This window comes from Eleginops maclovinus, chromosome 6 (assembly GCF_036324505.1).
Source record: "Eleginops maclovinus isolate JMC-PN-2008 ecotype Puerto Natales chromosome 6, JC_Emac_rtc_rv5, whole genome shotgun sequence".
NCBI lineage: Eukaryota > Metazoa > Chordata > Actinopteri > Perciformes > Eleginopidae > Eleginops > Eleginops maclovinus.
Genome location: NC_086354.1, coordinates 11,551,087 through 11,571,551, shown reverse-complemented (window position 1 = coordinate 11,571,551; position 20,465 = coordinate 11,551,087). Strand labels below are relative to the sequence as shown.

General features: G+C 40.4%; 1 protein-coding gene across 1 annotated transcript in view; it reads left to right on the top strand.

Annotated features, from left to right (window-relative positions):
* Nucleotides 1-1,148: 1,148 nt before the first annotated feature.
* dnah9l (dynein, axonemal, heavy polypeptide 9 like) overlaps nt 1,149-20,465 on the top strand; it is a 34,366-nt gene continuing 15,049 nt past the window's right edge. The window contains exons 1-51 of the mRNA XM_063885921.1: nt 1,149-1,221; nt 1,385-1,596; nt 1,691-1,924; nt 2,123-2,290; nt 2,748-2,864; nt 3,118-3,255; nt 3,524-3,648; nt 3,743-3,938; nt 4,690-4,794; nt 4,925-5,116; nt 5,566-5,766; nt 6,211-6,546; nt 6,644-6,721; nt 6,802-6,857; nt 7,021-7,141; nt 7,250-7,419; nt 7,828-8,050; nt 8,158-8,274; nt 8,503-8,589; nt 8,678-8,836; nt 9,051-9,134; nt 9,231-9,389; nt 9,626-9,748; nt 10,135-10,257; nt 10,439-10,663; nt 11,208-11,426; nt 11,590-11,757; nt 11,908-12,033; nt 12,127-12,234; nt 12,409-12,540; nt 12,625-12,785; nt 13,076-13,232; nt 13,351-13,496; nt 13,597-13,713; nt 13,798-13,936; nt 14,403-14,495; nt 14,661-14,855; nt 15,124-15,201; nt 15,463-15,595; nt 15,896-16,023; nt 16,217-16,365; nt 16,463-16,613; nt 16,791-16,922; nt 17,030-17,203; nt 17,385-17,589; nt 18,260-18,425; nt 18,551-18,653; nt 19,061-19,198; nt 19,356-19,457; nt 19,536-19,697; nt 20,273-20,356. Of these exons, the coding sequence (XP_063741991.1) occupies nt 1,149-1,221; nt 1,385-1,596; nt 1,691-1,924; nt 2,123-2,290; nt 2,748-2,864; nt 3,118-3,255; nt 3,524-3,648; nt 3,743-3,938; nt 4,690-4,794; nt 4,925-5,116; nt 5,566-5,766; nt 6,211-6,546; nt 6,644-6,721; nt 6,802-6,857; nt 7,021-7,141; nt 7,250-7,419; nt 7,828-8,050; nt 8,158-8,274; nt 8,503-8,589; nt 8,678-8,836; nt 9,051-9,134; nt 9,231-9,389; nt 9,626-9,748; nt 10,135-10,257; nt 10,439-10,663; nt 11,208-11,426; nt 11,590-11,757; nt 11,908-12,033; nt 12,127-12,234; nt 12,409-12,540; nt 12,625-12,785; nt 13,076-13,232; nt 13,351-13,496; nt 13,597-13,713; nt 13,798-13,936; nt 14,403-14,495; nt 14,661-14,855; nt 15,124-15,201; nt 15,463-15,595; nt 15,896-16,023; nt 16,217-16,365; nt 16,463-16,613; nt 16,791-16,922; nt 17,030-17,203; nt 17,385-17,589; nt 18,260-18,425; nt 18,551-18,653; nt 19,061-19,198; nt 19,356-19,457; nt 19,536-19,697; nt 20,273-20,356 (7,488 nt within the window). The remainder of the gene's footprint in view (nt 1,222-1,384; nt 1,597-1,690; nt 1,925-2,122; nt 2,291-2,747; nt 2,865-3,117; nt 3,256-3,523; nt 3,649-3,742; nt 3,939-4,689; nt 4,795-4,924; nt 5,117-5,565; nt 5,767-6,210; nt 6,547-6,643; nt 6,722-6,801; nt 6,858-7,020; nt 7,142-7,249; nt 7,420-7,827; nt 8,051-8,157; nt 8,275-8,502; nt 8,590-8,677; nt 8,837-9,050; nt 9,135-9,230; nt 9,390-9,625; nt 9,749-10,134; nt 10,258-10,438; nt 10,664-11,207; nt 11,427-11,589; nt 11,758-11,907; nt 12,034-12,126; nt 12,235-12,408; nt 12,541-12,624; nt 12,786-13,075; nt 13,233-13,350; nt 13,497-13,596; nt 13,714-13,797; nt 13,937-14,402; nt 14,496-14,660; nt 14,856-15,123; nt 15,202-15,462; nt 15,596-15,895; nt 16,024-16,216; nt 16,366-16,462; nt 16,614-16,790; nt 16,923-17,029; nt 17,204-17,384; nt 17,590-18,259; nt 18,426-18,550; nt 18,654-19,060; nt 19,199-19,355; nt 19,458-19,535; nt 19,698-20,272; nt 20,357-20,465) is intronic.

Below are 20,465 nucleotides of genomic sequence, written 5' to 3'. Positions count from 1 at the left end.
TTATAGTCCGGAAAATACGGTACACTTGTGAAGAGGCAGTCATTGGGCTATTTCTACTGGTTGTTTGATGATATAACCCCCCTCAGTCCCCTACTAAAGAGAGAAGGCAGAGAGAGTGGCAAAGGGGAGGTTTGGCTGAATGTTTGGTCTGTATACATCATTGATGCTTTATCTAACTGAGGTTTGAGCAAGTTTGCATCTCTAGCCCTACAAATTGATAAATTCATGGCACTGTCCTTGGTGGTGAATTTGCACTCTTTTAGTTTGACTTGCGACCTTCTGTGAGTTTTGTGCACTGCTACTAATTGATGATAGGTAAGTTGCTGATTCACAAACAAGACATTACCATGTAATTCCAGTAAACCCTGTTTGTGTCAAACAAACAAAGGAACCTTATCGTAAACAGACTATGATGACTATGAACACTATTTTTGTCCCATTTGTAGTTTACCTACTTTACTTTTTCTCAAATGGAGTCCATAGTGCCATATTTACCCACACCCATTGCCCCCCTCTCTGTCTCCCTCAGCCCCACTGGTTGGCCACTGGACCGTGGCTTGTTATACTCTATAGAAACTCTGATAGTTCAGTGGTCTGGACAGATATGGAACATCCTGAAGAAAGACTCTGCTATGCTGCTGCTCAGGGGAGACCACCCAGGCCCCAACGTGGAGCTCCAGTTTTGGACCACTCAAAGGGAAAACCTGCTGGGCATCCAGTCACAAGTATGACACTGTTTCTGTAGAAGTTGGCAGGGGGGCAGTTAGTTTAAATTGTTATCTGTAGCTACAGTCCTTAGGGTACCAGTAGATTTGTGTTTAATTCATAGACTGAGATATTAGATTCCTAAATACCAAATTTTCACAGCTTGAAATGCCAGAACTATTAAATGTCAGGAGATGTCACATGCATTTGCGTGACATAGCAACTCCACTAAGGATTCCAGTGACAAACACATACATTATTTTGTACAGTCAAAATATGTCATCAAAAATGGTACATTATGAACTCTATGAAAGTAGCATTTATGGCAGAGGTGTTGTATTGAAATGCATTATATTGTACAGGTGTACCAAAAAGATGCCACTGAGCACACCTTACTACTATTTCGTCATTTTCAGATCCACAGTCCTAAAACAGAGCACATCATGGAGATCCTTAAAAGAGTCAATAGCAGTTACTACTCCTCCTTCAACGAGATCCGCATTAAAGTCAATGAAGGTAAACCGGCAATAGTGATCCGTAATAAATCCTAAATAATTTACTCACAGCCCAACCTCTTGTTAAGTTTTTATTTAAGAAACACATTAAGTAGTTATATTTTTAACTTACCCTCTTTTAGGTTTAAGTTATCGATCACTATTTCTGTGTGTGATTTGTATAGCGGTGCTGGAAGCAGAGGACATAGATCTGTATCTGCGTCCGCTAAGGAAACTAATCGGCAACTTGGAGGAGAGGGGTGTCCCACAGGTAGACGCTCTACTGCCTCCTCTTTTCCACACACTCTGTCTCATCTGGAGCCATTCTAAATACTACTGCACTCCACAACGAATGGTCGTCCTCCTTCAGGAGTTCTGCAACCTGATCATTGAAAAGGTACAATGATGCATTTCTGTGTGTATGTATGGGAAAGAGGGGGACATAATGTCTATCTTTGAGATTCTTAATATGATTGTGTGTCTGAATCCAGGCCATTGCCTACCTTATCCCTGAAGAGCTGTTTAAAATGGAGCTGGAGGAGGGGGTGGAGAGAGTCCAGATAACCATCTCAGTTCTGCGCACCTTCAAGAAGTTGTTTCACACTCACCGCCAGCAGATCCCCCAGTACTACAGACACAGCCAGTTCGTCAAGCTGTGGGATTTTCCGGCAGCACTGGTGTTTCAGCGATCAGACCGCATCATGGAGAGGCTGCTTATGATCGAGGTGGGAGTCTTAGCTCTGTTTGTGTTGGTTTTATTGAAACATTTAAAAATGTGCACTTCTGGCTATTATTTCTAAGAATATGATATTGCCCCCTAGAAGACACCACTCTGCTTAACTGCTATAGATTATTTTTTGATGTATATTTGTGTACCCTACAGAGAGTTTCTTTCTTAAGTGTGATACATTTTTCCTGTGTAGGAACTTTTTGCAACAGCGCTGGACTTTCTGAAACTGGAGAAGGTTGAACTGGGTGGATCCAGAGGGAAAGTCCTGAGTGAGATGGTCTTCAGCATGAGCGAGGAATTTCATGACCGCTGGAGGGCCCTCAGAGAGAGCAAATACGACCCCCTGGACTATAGTAATGATGTGAGGCTCAGTGAAATTGTTGGTTAGACTTGTCTTTGATATCACACTGCTATGAAATCAATAAGCCCCAAAGGCCTGTGAATCACAGCAATTTATAAGTGGCACTGACAGGCACAGCCGAATAATGAAAAATAACAATTAGATGTTATTTTTCTGCCCAGCAGTACACTAATTGAAAAATAGCAAAGCAAAGTGGTTGCCAAGGAACACGCAAAAAATCAGTGACACCCATCATTATAACTCGGTTAATTATTTTATTTAATCTATTAGCTATTTTATACAAGCTTCCATTATAACAAAGCCAATTGAAATTGGAACTGAATCAGAAATTGATCTGTGTTTCAAATTATTTTTCAATGCACTGAAAATGGGATAGAGTTGAATAGGTGGACTCAAAGCTGTTAAATCAGGAATGGGTTTGACAAAATACATTCTTTCCTGTTTATCCTGTGTCCAGGATTTTGTGCATCACTACAGGCGCTTCATGGAGCAGAACAGAGACTTTGACCAGAGGCTTGGAACTGTGCTTAATCTGGCCTTCCAACACTCCAAAAACCTAAAGTCAAACTTTAAGGTAATACGTCTAATCTCCCTCCTCAAAAAGGCCATTACTGTATTGATATACCTCCAGGTCATCTGTGGACAAGGTGTTGATATGCTGCATGTTTTCAGGATCTGTGCTAAGAAGCATGCATTCATTATTTGGAACTTGATGGTGGCTTAGATTAAGAGCCAGGGATGGTTAAAAGTATATCCTATAAATATCTTTGGTCATTCTTCCTAAATGTCTTAAAGATGTCTTGCTGTTTTTGTTGTGTCCAATCTAGTCGTTGAAGATTTTCAGCACCCTGCTTGAGAGACCCAGGATCCACCAGCTGTTCTCGCCTAACTACAATGTGTTGTTGGAAATGTTTAACCAGGAAGTAGACTACTGTCAATTTATACTGGATAAACACAGAGATGGGGTAAGAGAGATTAAAAGGAAATCAATATTCTTAAAGACATGATTGACACGATTACTTCAGAATAAACAAAAATACAGGATCAGAAAACAGTGTCACTAAACTATGCCTTAATGTCTGTCTCAACTGCAGATGTCTCAATTTAGTAAGACACCTATTGTATTGTTATTCAAAATTGAAATGTGTGCTGCAAACTTATTTGCACAAGGTATTATTTAAAGTAATGTATGACCCCATTATCAGGCAAGTTAATTCAACCTTTGTGTTTTAGCTGCGGTCAGGCTGTATTGTCTTGGGGAAGAATATGCCATATGTTGCCGGGAACCTCAAATGGTCACAGGAGCTTCGGATTCGCATCCTCACCAACAGGAGCAATCTCTGCGAGCTGGCCAATATGTAAAGAGTTATCCTACACAGACACAATTCCATCACGTTACTACGTTCAGAGTAGTTCTGTTGTTGAGTTTACTATGTACTGTTGATCTTCCAGGCCTCTGGGGTCAGCTGAAGCAGATGACATCCTCCAAAAGTGTCAGCATGTTCTGAAGGTTTTGGACCAGCATGATGAGGAGCTGTTCTCAGAGTGGACTGTGGGCCTTGAGGAAGTCTGTGAAACCCACCTGAAGGACCCCCTGCTCACACTGGACGCTAACACAGGCCTGTTCCAGGTCAACTTCAGTATTGCAGTAAGCACAATGATTTAGAAGTGGCAATGACCAAATATTTATTCAATCTAATTGTGTTAATTATAAAGGGATTTGCCTGGGGTGGAATTGGGGCAGCAGTGTGCTTAAAGCCGTCCCTGCTAACACCTACATACAGGAAAGTATAATATGTTAAACATTTGAAAGTCATTCCATGATTAACATATTATGTTAGCGATTAAGCCAGAAATTAGAGGTTCAATTATTTTAAATATACAGTTTATACTATTTTCTGCTTCAACATGTCACTGATTTCCACAATATAATATTGATTTAGTCTGTCCTCAAATTATAAAAGATGTTATATTTGCCACAATCTCCTTTCTCAGCATCCAATAACTGGTGTGTCTCAAAGTAGCAACAGTTTTGCGTCTACAAATAAGCAAAATTATCCACAGTACCTGAGCAGATACAAGTAAATCACAAAAGGCACTCAACATCGAAATAATTAAACAAGGCAAAACAAAAGAGCAGCAGCAATCATATTTTGTACTGCCGTTGTCAGAAGTAGGCACTATAAGCCAAGGATAAACAACTAATCAGATGTACTGTGAGCATTTCTTCTAATGAAATACATGTGTGTGCTTTGTACCAATGTTAATGAGATTTCCACTCGAAGATGCTTATCCTTTTTGTTTAGATTTTTTGCTTTCACAATTAAACACAACAATGAATTGCCACATGGATTTTTGGATTGTTACATTTATCACCCTGTCTCTGCGCCTGTCCCTAGCTGACATCAGTGTTGAGGGAGGTGAAGTATCTGGGTATGCTGAAGAACGAAAACATTCCAAAAGCAGCTCTCCATCTCTACTCCAAACGGGAGAGACTCCACATGGTAAGGAACTAAGCTGTTAGTGTTGTATTGCATAAGTATCAAACAGTTATATTTGTTATCTATGTGGCCTGTGAAACCGGTTGGAAATAATTGAGGAGTTTAAGGGTTAATGCTGCATTGTATCCTGTAGTACACACAGACACTGACTTTGGTGACCCAATGGTATAACAAGCTGCACACCACCATCCTGGCAGTGGAGCTGGGATTAGTGAAAGATGAGATGGATGGGACAAGACGTCAGCTGGAGCCGGCCCTTCGGGAGCTGAGCTGGGCTCAAGACGACCTGTGGGACTACATTCAGAGCACACGAGACCTGGTCAAGGTACTGAATTGTTTTGCTTACATTGTCAACTAGAAGGGCCCTTGGGAAGTGTATAACTCCTTTAAATGTTGTTTACATAAATGAAAAATAATGGGTTGATACATCTCAAATTTGGAGTCTGCTCTAAAATTAAATGGGTTCTTCACTGGCCCATGGCTTCAGATCGGTATTTTTTCTATCAAACAGACAAACAAACCAACCCTTTTTGAAGCATCTACACCTGTTCTGCTGACATGTATAAAGTAATGCTTTATTTTAGATTTTATTTTTCAATAAAAATATGAAAAGCTTCTGTAAAAATGTCGCCTGCAAAAGTAACATGAATCCGGGCATTCAAGCCAGCTCTCCTCTTTATGGCAAAAACTCCTGAAAGAGAAAAGCAACATGCAGCTGTCATCCAAAGGGAATTTAATTACTGGTTGTAATATTCCTCTATTTGCTGTCACCAGAGCATTTCTAGTCGTATCCAGAAGAGTAAAGCTAATGTGGAGGCCATCCAGGCCCTTATGGGGAAATTCAGCCATCATGCCTTCATCACCAGAAAGAGCCGTGGATCCACTCTCCTCATCTTCTCTGACATTGACGAGAGTGTTTCCAAACAGCACACTCTCATCACCAGTACAGGAGAGGAAATACACAAACTGCTGCAGGTATATTGTTTCAGCTTACTCTTGATGCTTTAGAGAAGGGCTTTTTTTTTTTTTACATAACTCTTTCATATTCTTACTGTACATGTGATTATCAGATCAACTTTGTTCCTTCTTAAAGGATGACATGTAATATAAGAAAAGTGTTCTTGCATGCCTCCACACTTAAGGATCCAAAATGGAGAAAGTAAATGGGGCTAATTTAACAAGAGCAAAATAACATTTGAAACAAATTTGTACTTGAATATGTTTAGTTGCTATTGTTAAATGCAGCCCCTACTTACATTTATTAATAAAGACTTTTATATTTCTTTATTCTTTGTTTAACATGCAATAAACATTTCCATCACATTACAATGTAAGACATGGTGAGTAAATTATTTACAAAGGATCATTTTGAGGTGAAGTTTTCTTTTAACCCCTCATCACTCTTCCACTCCTCTCCAGGAGAGCGAGTCCCTGCTGGGTGTGACAGACCTGAACAGCAGTGAGTGGCAGGGCTACACGGACTATGTGGACAGGATGATCCTGACAGGCTTCTCCAGTGCAGTGCGCTGCTCCCTGCAGTACCTCATGGACAACACAGATGCAGCCCAGCGCATCGCACCACTGTTTGAGGTCCAGCTGGTTCTCAACAGCAACGAGATGACCTTCGACCCCTCGCTGGACTTCAGCCAAAGCGGTAACTTCAATGATATTGTGGATAAGATGGTGGCCAACATCACCAACATGGCATCCTTCATTCCCAGAGTGGCAAAGCATAAACAGCTGGATAACTATCAGGTGCTGTACAGATTGGATTCTAGGTTTATATGGATGATAAAATATATCCGCACACCCTGCACCTTTGTTTTATCTAACCTGTTTCTTCATCTTGTAGTGCGATATAAATGAAATAGAGGATTTGTCAGAGATGTGCCATGTTATCCGCTCACGGGCTCGCGCAGCTATTGCTAAGGTATGAGTTCCTGTCCCCATATGGAGGCTCTTTTATGATACTTTCAGGCTCACAGTTATAAAGATTGTGTTGGCTTTCAGGTCAGAGAATATCAGGGATCCTTTGCCAGCTATCGCTACCTCTGGACAGATGACAGGTCAAAAGAGTTTTTATAATCTTTATCAAATTTCTTTATCTGAAGTACAGGTTCTTGTACAAAATGTATTTACTATCTGTTGAAGAGTATAAATACCCATAAAAAAGATGTTTGCTAAAGAAGAGATTCTTCTAAAGGAATGTCGTCTTTTCCTTTTTCACAGGTCTGAATTCATGAGGCAGTTTCTACTATACGGCCATGTGTTAAGTACAGAGGAAGCCGAGCTGTATGCTGACTACGAGCTAAAAAAGAATCCACCCACTCTGGACAACTTCAAAGAACAGGTGCCTCACATTTTCACTTCTAAAAGCCTTTATTCACTATTGACTTTAGGCTTTTTTCTCTTTGATCAATGTCTCTGAATCGACACATTATTTTATTCTTCATCGCAGATCAACCTGTTTGAGTCTCTGTATGTACGAGTGAGCAAGATGGAAGACAGGAGGGTGTTTTGTGGCTGGCTACAGCTAGATATCAGACCCTTCAAGCACACACTGATGAATGTCATCAAGAGATGGAGCTGGATGTTCAAGGAGCACCTGCTCAACCACGTGAACCAGAGGTTAGCATGCAAAAGCCTGGCCACACACACACACACATACTATATATAGGCAAAAAACACAAAAAGAGCTAGGAACTGTCTACAATGTAAGTTTTTAAAGACATTGTAAATGTGCAGCACCATATTTGAGCCATTGTAGGTTGAAAATGGTAGGTTTTGTTATACATTTCCAACTTAAATATAAAAAAGATCTGAATTTTACCTTCCTCCCCCAGCTCATTAGTTATGTTTTCTTTTACCTACAATGGCCTTAATATGCAAACGTATTAATGACCACTTTTCTTATAATGTTTTCTGGTTGTGGTTACTGGCCCACAATAGCAAAACCCTTTCTTATAGCAATCTGTTTTAACTCTTAAACTAAGGATATGTGCCCTAACATTATCCTCCTTCCTCTCATTCCCGCAGCGTGAGAGAATTATCCTCTTTTGTCCAGGACACGGCCTTTGGTCTTTCTAAAAAGGTGTCAGATGGCGACTATGCAGGCCTTGTGGACATCATGGGACACCTCATGGCCATACGAGACAGGCAGATCAGCAACAATCAGCACTTCAAACCTCTCAAATCGACTGCAGAGCTCCTCAAGACCTACGGACAGCAGCTGCCAGAGAGTGTCTACACGCAGCTAGAAGTGTGTACTAATGCACAAAATCCACACTTTTCCATGAGTGCTGGCAGATATGTTACATACAGTATATCATTACATTACATTCTTCCTTTTATCACCATAAAACACAGGAGCTGCCCGAGAAGTGGAATAGTCTGAAGAAAATTGCATTCACGGTTAAACATGAAGTGGCGCCACTACAATCCAATGAAGTTTCAGTTATTCGCAGGAAATGTGTCCGGTTTGAGGTGAGTGTGTGTGTGTGTGTGTGTGTGTGTGGGGGGGGGGGGGGGGGGGGGCGGTGTTGTATCCCCCCTGCAAAGAGCTCAATATCTGACATATAAACCTCCCCACTTTTTCCTGCATTATATATGACTAAATCCACCCCACCCCCCAGTTTACCCTTTATAAATTGTGAGATGGAGAGAGATATGCAATGAATCCTTAATGGACCAGCTTTTTCTTTTTTAATTCAGGTGAAGCAGCATGAATTCAGAGAACAGTTTCGTACCGAGTCAATCTTTAGGATCGATGTAGAGAAACAATATAAACTAATGGATAAGGTGAGCCCTTAGTAGTGTCTCGAGTGCATAATTAAATAGAATTGAACAAGCAATACAATTTCAAGCCACAAAACATCTCTGTCTCCAGTCTAATCGAGGAGTAGCAGTGATGGAGGCAGAAATGAAAAAGCTGCAGGACACAGCTGATCTGTTTGAGGTCAGCTTCCCAGACTACAAGCAACTTCGCCAGTGTCGCTCTGACATCATACTGGTCAAAGCAGTTTGGGACATGGTCATCTTTGTGAAGGTAAATGTTTATAAGCTCAAAAGAAATACTGCATGTTGGTATTTTCATGAGACAGAAAGGCCTGCGCACTGAGGCTCAGCCTTTTGACGTTTTGACACTGCACTTACCCACCTGCTGTGAATTCCTTATCTATCGCTGACCTTTAAGACTGTAGGGCTGTATGGCGAAATTGATTTTCTCAGATGAAATATTTCTATTCTCCTCTCTGTGCCAGACCAGTATAGAAGATTGGACCAAGACTCCATGGAAGGAGATCAATGTGGAGCAGATGGACATGGAGCTCAGGCGATTCGCCAAAGTATAACATGCTTTCATGGACAAAAAATGTTTACCTGGTAAAGAAAAATGGTAAATATCTTTCAAACGTATTGACTATTATTGTTGCATATATAAGGAAATGAAGATGCTGGATAAGGAGGTGAGGGCATGGGACGTCTACATAGGTCTGGAGTCGACTGTAAAGAACCTGTTGACCTCCTTGAGAGCCGTCAACGAACTGCAAAACTCCGCTGTCCGAGAGAGACACTGGCAACAGCTTATGACCACCACAGGGGTATGACACTATCCACTAAGTCTCAAACAATCCTATTCGATAATGATTCATCAATAATTAAGTCCTTCACTTTGATAATTGCCACGCTATTGAGTAGAGTTGAATCTTCTCTCTACATGCTCAACATTCATTCAACATACAGGCCTGTAATGACCTGCACGGTTCAGTGAGCCCAATTATCCGTATCTGAAATCGGATCACTCTCATGGTTGCTGTGTATCGCTTTTCATTCTCAGGTCAGGTTTGTGATGGGGGAAGGCACCACCCTGGGGGACCTTTTGGAATTACAGCTTCACCGTGTAGAGGATGAGGTCAAAAACATAGTGGACAAGGCTGTGAAGGAAATGGCTATTGAGAAAGTGAGTGTCAAAGATAGCTTTTGATTGTAGAATAGTGTCCTGTTTATTAATGTAGTAGCTGTACTATATATAGCCATACTGCATTTCAAAGTTCAAAATCAGATAATTTGATAGACATATGTTTTTAAAAAGGAATCTTATCCAACAAAACAAACCTAAATTTAAAGACAAATTATTTTCCAAATCCCTTTATTATAAATTGTCACTTTTACCATATTCTTAAAAGAAAATACTGAAAAATAATTATGATGCAGGCTCACAATGGACAAGAAAGATTAAATGCAAATGAGTTATTCTGAAATAAGATGAATAGCATATTTAGTGACATCTTTAAATGTGTAATTTTGACTGCTCAATTCTAAAGAAACATGGCTGAATTTCCTCAGGTTTTGGCAGAGATAACCCAGACGTGGAGTGTCATGTCCTTATCATATGAGACTCATAGCAGCACAGGAACCCCTCTGCTCAAAGCCGATGAGAATCTGATAGAAACACTGGAGGACAACCAGGTGAGCGTGATAACTGTGCTGATTCTCTCAAGTACAGATGTGATATTTACTTTATTTCAGTGGTTTAATGCTGAGCCTTGCTCAATATACATATCCTTCTCAGGCTTCTGTAGTGCTTTCTGTCATAATAGAAGATTCTTACAGAACAGGATGTAAGGCCCCTCCTTTTCTTTCACTACAGGTGCAGCTGCAGAACATCCTGATGAGTAAGTATGTGGAGTATTTCCAGGCAGAAGTGAGTGGATGGCAGAAGAAGCTGATGGTGGCCGACCTCGTCATCTCCACCTGGATGTCCGTTCAACGTACATGGGCCCACCTCAACAGCATCTTCACCAACAGCCACGACATCCGCTGCCAGCTGGCCAATGATGCTGAGCGCTTCCAGGGAATTCACTCTGACTTCCAGGTAACCAGAGGTGGAAGTACATTTACTCAAGTTATTCTCTTAAGTATAATTAGGAGTAACTTGTCATTTACTTGAGTTTTTTCCCTTTTATGCAACTACATTATATGCAGTACTCCACTGCATCTCAGAGGCAAATATTGTATCGCACATTTTCCTACTTTTACTCTCAAGTAAAAAAGGCTTAACTGAGAGATTTTGGAATAATGTATGTTTTTTAATAGGATGATGAATCCTCCGTAGAATATCAAACGTTTAGACTCAGGAAAACTTTACTTTTTAGAGATGGGTGTTTCTCACAGGACTGCCATGCTGCAAACACAAGTATTACATGATGTAGATTATCTTGGGTAAGGTTTAGAATGCAAGACTGTTACTTGTAGTGGAGTTTTTTTCACAGACTGCTTTTACTTCAGTAAAGCATCTGAATACTTCTTCTACCATTTCAGTTAACACATAGTACATAAGACATGCATCCGGCTAACCACATCCTAATGTTGTTCCAAATGATCTTTTTCTCTGATTTATCTTCTTTCTCACCCCCCAGACCTTGATGACTGAGGTGGTGCAGAACAGTAATGTGTTAGAGGTGACTAACCAGCCTGGGTTCCTGGAGAACCTGGAGACTTTGCAACAGAGGCTTTCTGTGTGTGAGAAGGCCCTGGCCGAGTACCTGGAGACAAAGAGACTCACTTTCCCCAGATTTTACTTTGTCTCTGCCTCAGACCTGCTGGAGATTGTCTCCAAGGGGACACAGCCCAAACAGGTGACTGATCACAATCTGATCATGTTTTTCAATATTTTCTTCCATCCAGTTCTTTGATTTGTGGGGAATGATAATAAATATAAGATTTTTATTTGACGATTTTTCACAACATAACCTCGAAAATAATAAATGAACTTTATTAATCATTATGTGTTTTACTCAGGTCACTAGACACTTGCTGAAGCTGTTTGACAACATAGCAGATCTTCGCTTCAAGGACTCAGACGGAGGTGGAGGACGAGAGGAAGATGGGGAGGCAGTTGCTATAGGGATGTACAGCCGAGAGGGAGAATATGTTCCATTCTTTGAGCCATGTGTCTGTGAAGGACAGGTATTGAAAAACAGAATTAGATTTCTGTGTGTGCAAAGTAGATTTACCTTACCACTATATTTACATTTCACTCTTATTCATAATATTAACAGTATGTATTATATCATGTCTGCAAACAGTTGCTATGTGTAATCATTTTTGTGCCTTCAGGCAGAGTGTTGGCTGAGTGCCTTAGAGAGCACCATGCGCTGCACTGTCAGAAAGGAGATCCAGGAGGCTGTAGCCGCCTATGAGGATAAACCCCGAGACCAGTGGATGTTCGACTTCCCTGCACAGGTCTGATAATGCAATGTCTGTAGGACTACAACTGAAACGTTATGAAGACTAAAATCATCTGTTGTCTGCCTCTTATTTTCTCTCCATTTACAGGTAGGGTTGACTGGGAGTCAGGTGTGGTGGGCCACAGACGTGGGCATTGCCTTTGAGAGAGTGGAGGAGGGATTTGAGACAGCTCTTAAAGACTACAACAGGAAACAGGTTGTGCTATAAATTTAACATGTTGTTAGGTAGAGCTAAAACTAAATACTATATTCATAATTGGTTTATCTGCAGATTATATTCTAGATACATTATTTAATTGTTAGTTTATTATAGTTCATTCCAAATAGTTTTTCGGGTTTTCAGTGATAAATTCAGACTTTTGGTTTTTAGATCACTCAGTTGAACTCACTGATCCACATGCTGCTTGGAGATTTAACTCCTGGGGACAGACAGAAAATTATGACTGTCTGCACTATTGATGTCCATGCTCGAGATGTGGTCGCCAATCTCATAACTCAGAAGGTAATGCTGAAACACTCATCTGCTGAATAAAGCAGCAAAGAAACACCATAAAATGATTTTAGTGTAACTCTATGTGTCTTGTAGGTGACAACAGGCCAGGCCTTTGCTTGGTTGTCCCAGCTACGTCATCGCTGGGATGACGAAACCGGACACTGTTACATCAACATCTGTGACGCCCAGTTCCAGTTCAGCTATGAATACCTGGGGAACACTAACAGACTGGTCATCACTCCTCTCACTGACAGGTACACACTGAGTACTGTACTGTATGTCACACTGAAACACAAGCACACAGACTTTAGACATTGTTACAGAAAGTGAAAAGTGTATTTGAAAGAGAGAGGTGCCATGGGGCCTCTGTAAGTTAGGCGGTGAAGAAAGACATTGGAAAGGAATTTCATTTTATTTGACCATATTGTATAACATACCACATTTGTAACATACACTTTAATCCACTTTGGAAAAGTGTGGACCAGAGAACCTAACAGTTTATATCTTTTTTTATAATTTTAAATCTCTATCCTGCCTCTGTTAGGTGTTACATCACACTGACCCAGTCCCTCCACCTCACTATGAGCGGTGCCCCCTCAGGCCCAGCAGGCACCGGTAAGACGGAGACCACTAAAGATCTTGGACGCTCCTTGGGCATCATGGTCTATGTGTTCAACTGCTCAGAACAGATGGACTACAAGGTACTGTGCAGATGTTCGCTGTACTGTCCGTTGATGTCATATTTACTCTATTCATTCTGCCGATTATATTCAATCCAGCCCTGAACTAACTCCCTTTGCCTCCACCACATGTCTTCAGTCCATAGGTAACATTTATAAAGGTCTGGCTCAGACCGGGGTGTGGGGGTGCTTTGATGAATTCAACAGGATCTCAGTGGAGGTGCTGTCTGTGGTAGCTGTGCAGGTCAAGACTATCCAAGATGCTGTACGCAACAAGAAGCAAAGGTAGAACTCTACGTGTGCAAATTAATTTGTCTTCTCATCCAGGCTGAGATTCCTCTGCAGACCTGCTTAGCCTTCTGTAATTGTTTCTGTGTGCATTTAGGTTCCATTTCCTGGGAGAAGAGATTGAACTGAAGTCAACAGTGGGGATCTTCATCACTTTGAACCCTGGTTACGCTGGCAGGGCCGAGCTCCCAGAGAACCTCAAAGCTCTATTCAGGTCTGATATTTAAACTGAGGAAAGAGTATTGCAAGAGTTTACAAATGTCAAAAATGACTAAAATGAGTTTTGCTAACTTATCAGGCCCTGTGCCATGGTGATCCCAGACTTTGAGCTGATCTGTGAGATCATGTTGGTTGCTGAAGGCTTCATAGACGCTCGTCTGCTGGCACGCAAGTTCATCAGCCTCTACACTCTCTGTAAGGAGCTGCTGTCCAAACAGGTACATGAAACCTCTGTCTACTAAAAGTAGAGCTATGCCATTTTCAAAATTAATGTATGTTTTTCCTGATGATCTTAGAGAGTAGCTCATTCTCAATATTATTTTACTATTTTTTTACTATTACTCACTTTACTATGCTATGGACATACTATTGTAATTCTGATTTAGGAGGTGTTCTCCTTTTTAATCTAGAGAATTGAGTATTGTAACTCTTATTCCACATTTGTTCCACTCTTCCGCACATGGTAAACAAATAGGAACACAAATAACAGAAGCTTCTGAATACACTCTGGTCGTTCTTTTGTTGAACATGTTTTGTCTTTGCACTGATCATTATGACTGATACATTTGATGTCTTTGGGCTGCTTTGAAAATCATCCTCTGTACCGGAAAATAAAAGATACTTGACACAGAATAGTCCTTGCTTTCACTGCTTGATCACTTATTTCTTCCCTATTACTGTAAGGATCATTATGATTGGGGTTTGAGAGCTATCAAATCAGTCCTGGTTGTGGCTGGGTCTCTGAAGAGAGAGGAACGCAGCAGACCTGAGGAACAGGTAGGCATCAATCTGTTGTCAATCATTAATGCTGTTTTTCACACTGATCTCACAGGAAGTTGATATGGGGAACATTTGTGCACTCATGTGACTTGTGGTTTTGGGAAATCTGAGTTTATAATTGCATTTAGATTACTTTATTCCACAATGTCTCTTCCTGCCCAGGTGCTGATGCGGGCACTGAGGGACTTCAACCTGCCTAAGATTGTGACCAGTGACGTGCCGATATTCCTCGGGCTCATCAGTGACCTGTTCCCTCAGCTGGACGTGCCCAGGAAGAGAGACCCAGAGCTGGAGAACGCTGTTCGCCAGTCAGTCAGTGAACTGCGTCTGCAGCCTGAGGAGAACTTCATACTTAAGGTGCTTCATAACTATGCTCTGCTCTAGGGACAGAATTCCTCTGTTTCAGTTGTAATGATGAATCATATATATTTGTTTGAAAGAAAAACAAAACTGTTTTAGTTTGTTTGTGATGTGTGAGAAAACATAGACTGTATGTATGTCACTTTGGTAAATAAAACTCACAGTAGATCTTTTCATTGGGAACATAAATATACAAATTAATTCATATTCAGTACATACAAATGTATGTCATTTTTCAAAATGTATTCACTGTTTGTGTCTACAGGTGACCCAGCTGGAGGAGCTGCTGGCAGTCAGGCACTCTGTATTTGTAGTAGGTGGACCAGGAACCGGAAAGAGCCAGGTTAACTTTTGTTTATACACTGTTTCCATTAATACATACAAAATAGTATTTGCTCATGTATTTTTTCATTTAGTAATCGGTGGCTTATAAGCCTGTACCAGAACTCGTATGTTTTCAGTTTACTGTTAAGTGTATTTTACAAGACTGAAGAAAAAATGTTGGGTCTCCTTGAGCTTTAGTCAAGGAAGAGTTGAATGTCATTGTTTTCATATACGGATCATCTAGTAAACAATAAGAGATTTGCTTATGTGAAAAACACAGATCTTGAAGACTCTCCATAGAACGTATGCAAACATGAAGATGAAGACGGTATGGAACGATATCAACCCGAAAGCTGTGACCACAGACGAGTTGTTTGGATACCTGCACCCTGCGACCAGAGAGTGGAAAGACGGTGAGGATTTTACAAGGAATTTAACACACTGTTCTAGTGTTTTTCTCCAGCTTATGGGTTGCTGTCAAGAATGAGTTATTTTGGTGCCAAACCCATCATTTATTCCAAAGCCTCTTTACAGAATTAATTAGAATTTGTCAAAGTACATTTTCTGGTTCTGAGTCAGCTCTAGTTAGTATAATTTTGATGTTGAATACATTGGCTGTGATTCCATTACTTTCTATTAATTTGATAATTGCATAGGTCAATGTAATTGTGTCGGTATTGATATGCCACTGTATATTTTACTCTTTGCTTTAGGTCTGTTCTCCTCTACCATGAGAGAGCTGACCTCAGTGGGCCATGATGGACCAAAATGGATTGTTCTAGATGGGGATATCGACCCTATGTGGATTGAGTCACTCAACACAGTCATGGATGACAATAAGGTCAGAGTGCTTCTTTGTTCTCTTCTATTCTTTACATTCTTATAATCAAGAATGTTGTCCTTCATGCAAAGATGTTAATATGCTTTCAGTGCTGTTCACTTTGCATGTTTCAGGCTGCTTTTTGCTCGCTGCTTTATAATATCACCAAATGCTTAAGCTGAACAAAACCCTAGTGTGCCTCTACTTTTTCCAGGTTCTGACTCTTGCCAGCAATGAGAGGATCAGTTTGTCTTCCTCGATGCGTCTACTGTTTGAGATTTCTCATCTGAAGGCAGCAACTCCAGCTACTGTGTCCAGGGCTGGAATACTCTTTGTCAACCCTCAGGATCTTGGCTGGAGCTCGTAAGACACAAAAAAGCAAAAACACACTCATAAAATCATGTTCTTATTCCTTCGCTTTTCTGAAATTATACACCTGATATCTTAACTGTATATCCAGGTATGTGACAAGCTGGATAGACACAAGACAGGCCCAATCAGAGCGAGCCAACTTAACCATTTTGTTTGATAAATACGTGCCGTATTGCCTGGAACAAGTGCGCTGCAACCTGAAAACCATCACTCCCATACCAGAAAACAGCATGGTGCAGGTGAAGACACACAACATGCTCATTGTGTATCTCACCTAAACTGTCACAAAAATATTTACAATTACAATCTGTCTCTCAATAGTTTTTTAGCCAGATGTTGTGTTTCTGCATATTGTCTCAAAGCGCAATATGTTACGATGTAATGACCAATCAGATGTATGTGTTTTGGCCAATCAGACACTGTGTGCCTTGTTGGACTGCCTGCTGACAGAGGTCAACACTCCTCCTGACTCACCGCGAGAACTTTATGAGATCTACTTTGTCTTCGCTTGTGTTTGGGCCTTTGGAGGGGCCCTCTTCCAGGACCATGTGTGTGGTGACTAAATACTTGCTTGAAGAGTTTAATTCTTTTTATTGCACTATTCAAATTCAGATTATTATGGCACATTATGATATCGTATTTTCCCAACAACCAGCTGAATGACTACCGGGCAGAATTCAGCCGCTGGTGGTCTAAAGAGATGAGAGCGGTGAAGTTTCCTTCCCAGGGCACCGTCTTTGACTATTACATTGACTCTGAGACAAAAAAGTTCACCCCATGGAGTGAGAAGATGTTGCCCTTTGAGCTAGAGCCTGATATACCACTACAGGTAATGATTTGTGTGCAAAGAAGATAATTACTTTAAATTATGCTCAAACTGAATTGACCAGTTCTTTAAGGTCCTGCTTCGTGTGTGTGTGTGTGTGTGTGTGTGTGTGTGTGTGTGTGTGTGTGTGTGTGTGTGTGTGTGTGTGTGTGTGTGTGTGTGTGTGTGTGTGTGTGTGTTTCAGACTGTGTTGGTCCACACTCCAGAAACCCTGTGTCTGACGTACTTTATGGACCTGCTGGTCCAGAGAGGAAAACCTATCATGCTAGTGGGCAACGCAGGAGTGGGCAAGACCATCCTGGTGTCAGATAAAGTTGCCAAGCTGAAGGAGGACTACATAGTGGCTAAAGTCCCCTTCAACTACTACACCACGTCAGCCATGCTGCAGCGTAAGAATCACAGGATGAAACTGATATTTTGGGGAGTTTTGTGCGTATTAAAAATAAAATCGACTTTACACACTTTCATGGCCCTGTCGGGGTTTTGAAAACTATACTTTAATTTATACTGCTACTAACATGCGTAATAAATAAAGCTATGTAACATGTTTCGCATGACATGGTTTCCCTTTAATACTGATCATTATTTTGGGGGTAAATTAGGTTATGTAGTTATTTTGATGTTATTCATTTTCTAGACAGTGATGTATTTCAATTGTTCGTGTAAAAGAATATTGTTTTTTTCTAGTAGAATATATTTTTTAGATGCCTTTGCTCTGTTTTTAAATCTGTTTTATATTTGTACTTTACTTTACTTAGGTAAACTGTGTATTTAAGGGAAAAGTAAGTAAGTAAATGTAAGTCTTTGCTACAAATAAGCCTCTGACTTTGTCTAATATAACAGAGTTTTGAAATTTCATTGTAATACCATACTGCGTATGCCCTCATCAAGACAAAGAATCATTGCACTTGATTTATTGAACATGATTTATTCATGTATTTTTAATTATCTTTTCCTGTTGCAGACTGCATTTTGAAATACATTACTCATAAGTCATTTGCTGCAAGCACAGCCCACAGGTTTTTTCATCAACTGTCTTCTGCTTTATATGGACCTCAGGTGTCCTGGAGAAACCTCTGGAGAAGAAAGCTGGTCGTAAATTTGCTCCCCCTACGGCTAAGAGACTCATCTATTTCATAGACGACCTCAACATGCCAGAGGTGGATGTTTATGGGACAGTCCAGCCGCACACACTCATACGACAGCACCTCGACTACAACCACTGGTAAGACCAAACCAGGAAACACACATTTATCACATTTAGCATGAATGTATAGTACACGTACACACTCAAATCTGTATGTACGAACATGTACTGTGCCGTTAATAGTTATACTACACCTTTTGTAGGTATGACAGACAACGCCTGGTACTAAAGGAAATACATAACTGCCAGTACATCACCTGTATGAACCCAACATCAGGGAGTTTCTCTATCAACCCCCGACTACAGGCATGTGTACACACACATACACACACACTTACATACACACACATGTGCATATGAACTAAAAACATTATCACCATTGCTCTTTGTGCTAAAATTATGGTACTTAATTAGATTGTTATGCATTTTTACAAAGTCATTTATCAGGTGCAAATGAATACAGAATGGGTTTAATAAGCCGTGAAAGCCAGACACAATTAAGTCAAAAAGAAAAGATAAACAATCTTAAAAAACTGAAGTGAAATGAGAATGTTCTAAAATGCTAATAACTAAAGATTAACTGATCTAATTAATAGTTACATTAAAAGTAGTTTGATACTAATTTTTTTGGGGTGAACATTTTGAGTTCAGGCCAGTCATACTATAGCGTCTTAATGGGAAGTCATTTTCAAATCTCTCTTTACACCCTTCAGAGGCATTTCTCAGTGTTTGCGGTACATTTTCCCAGTGCTGATGCATTAGCCACCATCTTCTCCAGCATCCTGTCAGCTCACTTCCTGCAGGGAGGATTCAGCTACGGGGTCTCTCGCTCAGTGGGAACTCTCATTCAGGTACACTTACAGTATGTTTCATTTATCTACTGTACATTAAGACCATTATTAGTCTATCAATGTACCACTTTATCCATAGTAATGACCATCTATTTTCTGTTCCAATATCCATCAAAACATTTATTCAACAATTCATCTTTTGGATTTTCTCATCCAGGCAGCTATCTGTCTGCACCAAAAAATCAGCCAGAACTTCCTCCCGACAGCAATACGCTTCCACTACATCTTCAACCTGCGAGATCTGTCTAACATCTTCCAGGTACAAAGTTATACAGATGAAGAGAAGGAAATGTGTCTGAATCATGTGATAACTGATTCCATGTATGTCGGTGTGTAGGGTATCCTGTTTGCCCTGCCGGAGAGTATCCGTTACCCCACAGACCTGGTGAACCTGTGGCTGCATGAGAGCTCCAGGGTCTACTCCGACAAACTGATGGAAGAAAAAGATGTGGAACTCTTCACCAAAATCCTGCTTGACACTGGCAAGAGATATTTTGAAGTAAGGAAGAGGCAACATACAGCAACGGCTTTATCTTTAAAGATATTGAGAAATGTACTATGTGACCCTACATTTGTAAATGTAAAATTACACTCTGACTATTTCAGAAACCCTTTATTGTTAAATCAGGCAACATCATTTGCATGACATTTTTGAAACCAAGTAAATTTAAGTGAACTTCCCTTCATTACTTTTCGAGAAATCATCTACACTAATCTCTGTATAGTATTGTTCTTTATTTATTTTGCTATTCTTTTACTTGTTAATTTTCATTCTCAACACATTTTTCTTTGATGGTATATTAGAGCATTTTTTTCAATATTTTTGTCAATAATTGTAACTTCATTCATCCATAATCTGGATTACATATCCTATTGCCAAATGTGTGTTTGTTTGGAAAGATGGATTTTCTGTGACATGGGTGAACGATGTTCAGAAAACCCAAAAAATCCTGTAAATGTAATGTAACATTCATCACTGACAATCAAGTTGTAAATACCTTTAATAAAAGAAACACAGCAACACCCCCAGATACAACAATGTGAAAAACATCTGTGTCCGCCCATTTCCTCCAGGCTATAGATGAGTCCATCTTCATCCACCAGCCCTTGGTGTACTGTCACTTTGCTCTGGGAGTGGGAGAGCCCCGCTATCACCAGGTTCGACACATTCATGGTTTATACACAATGTTGCTCCCATCAAGCATCGATTAATCTTTATTAACCATGGTAATAAAACATGTAAGTTTAATTGTTTTTGACTTTGATC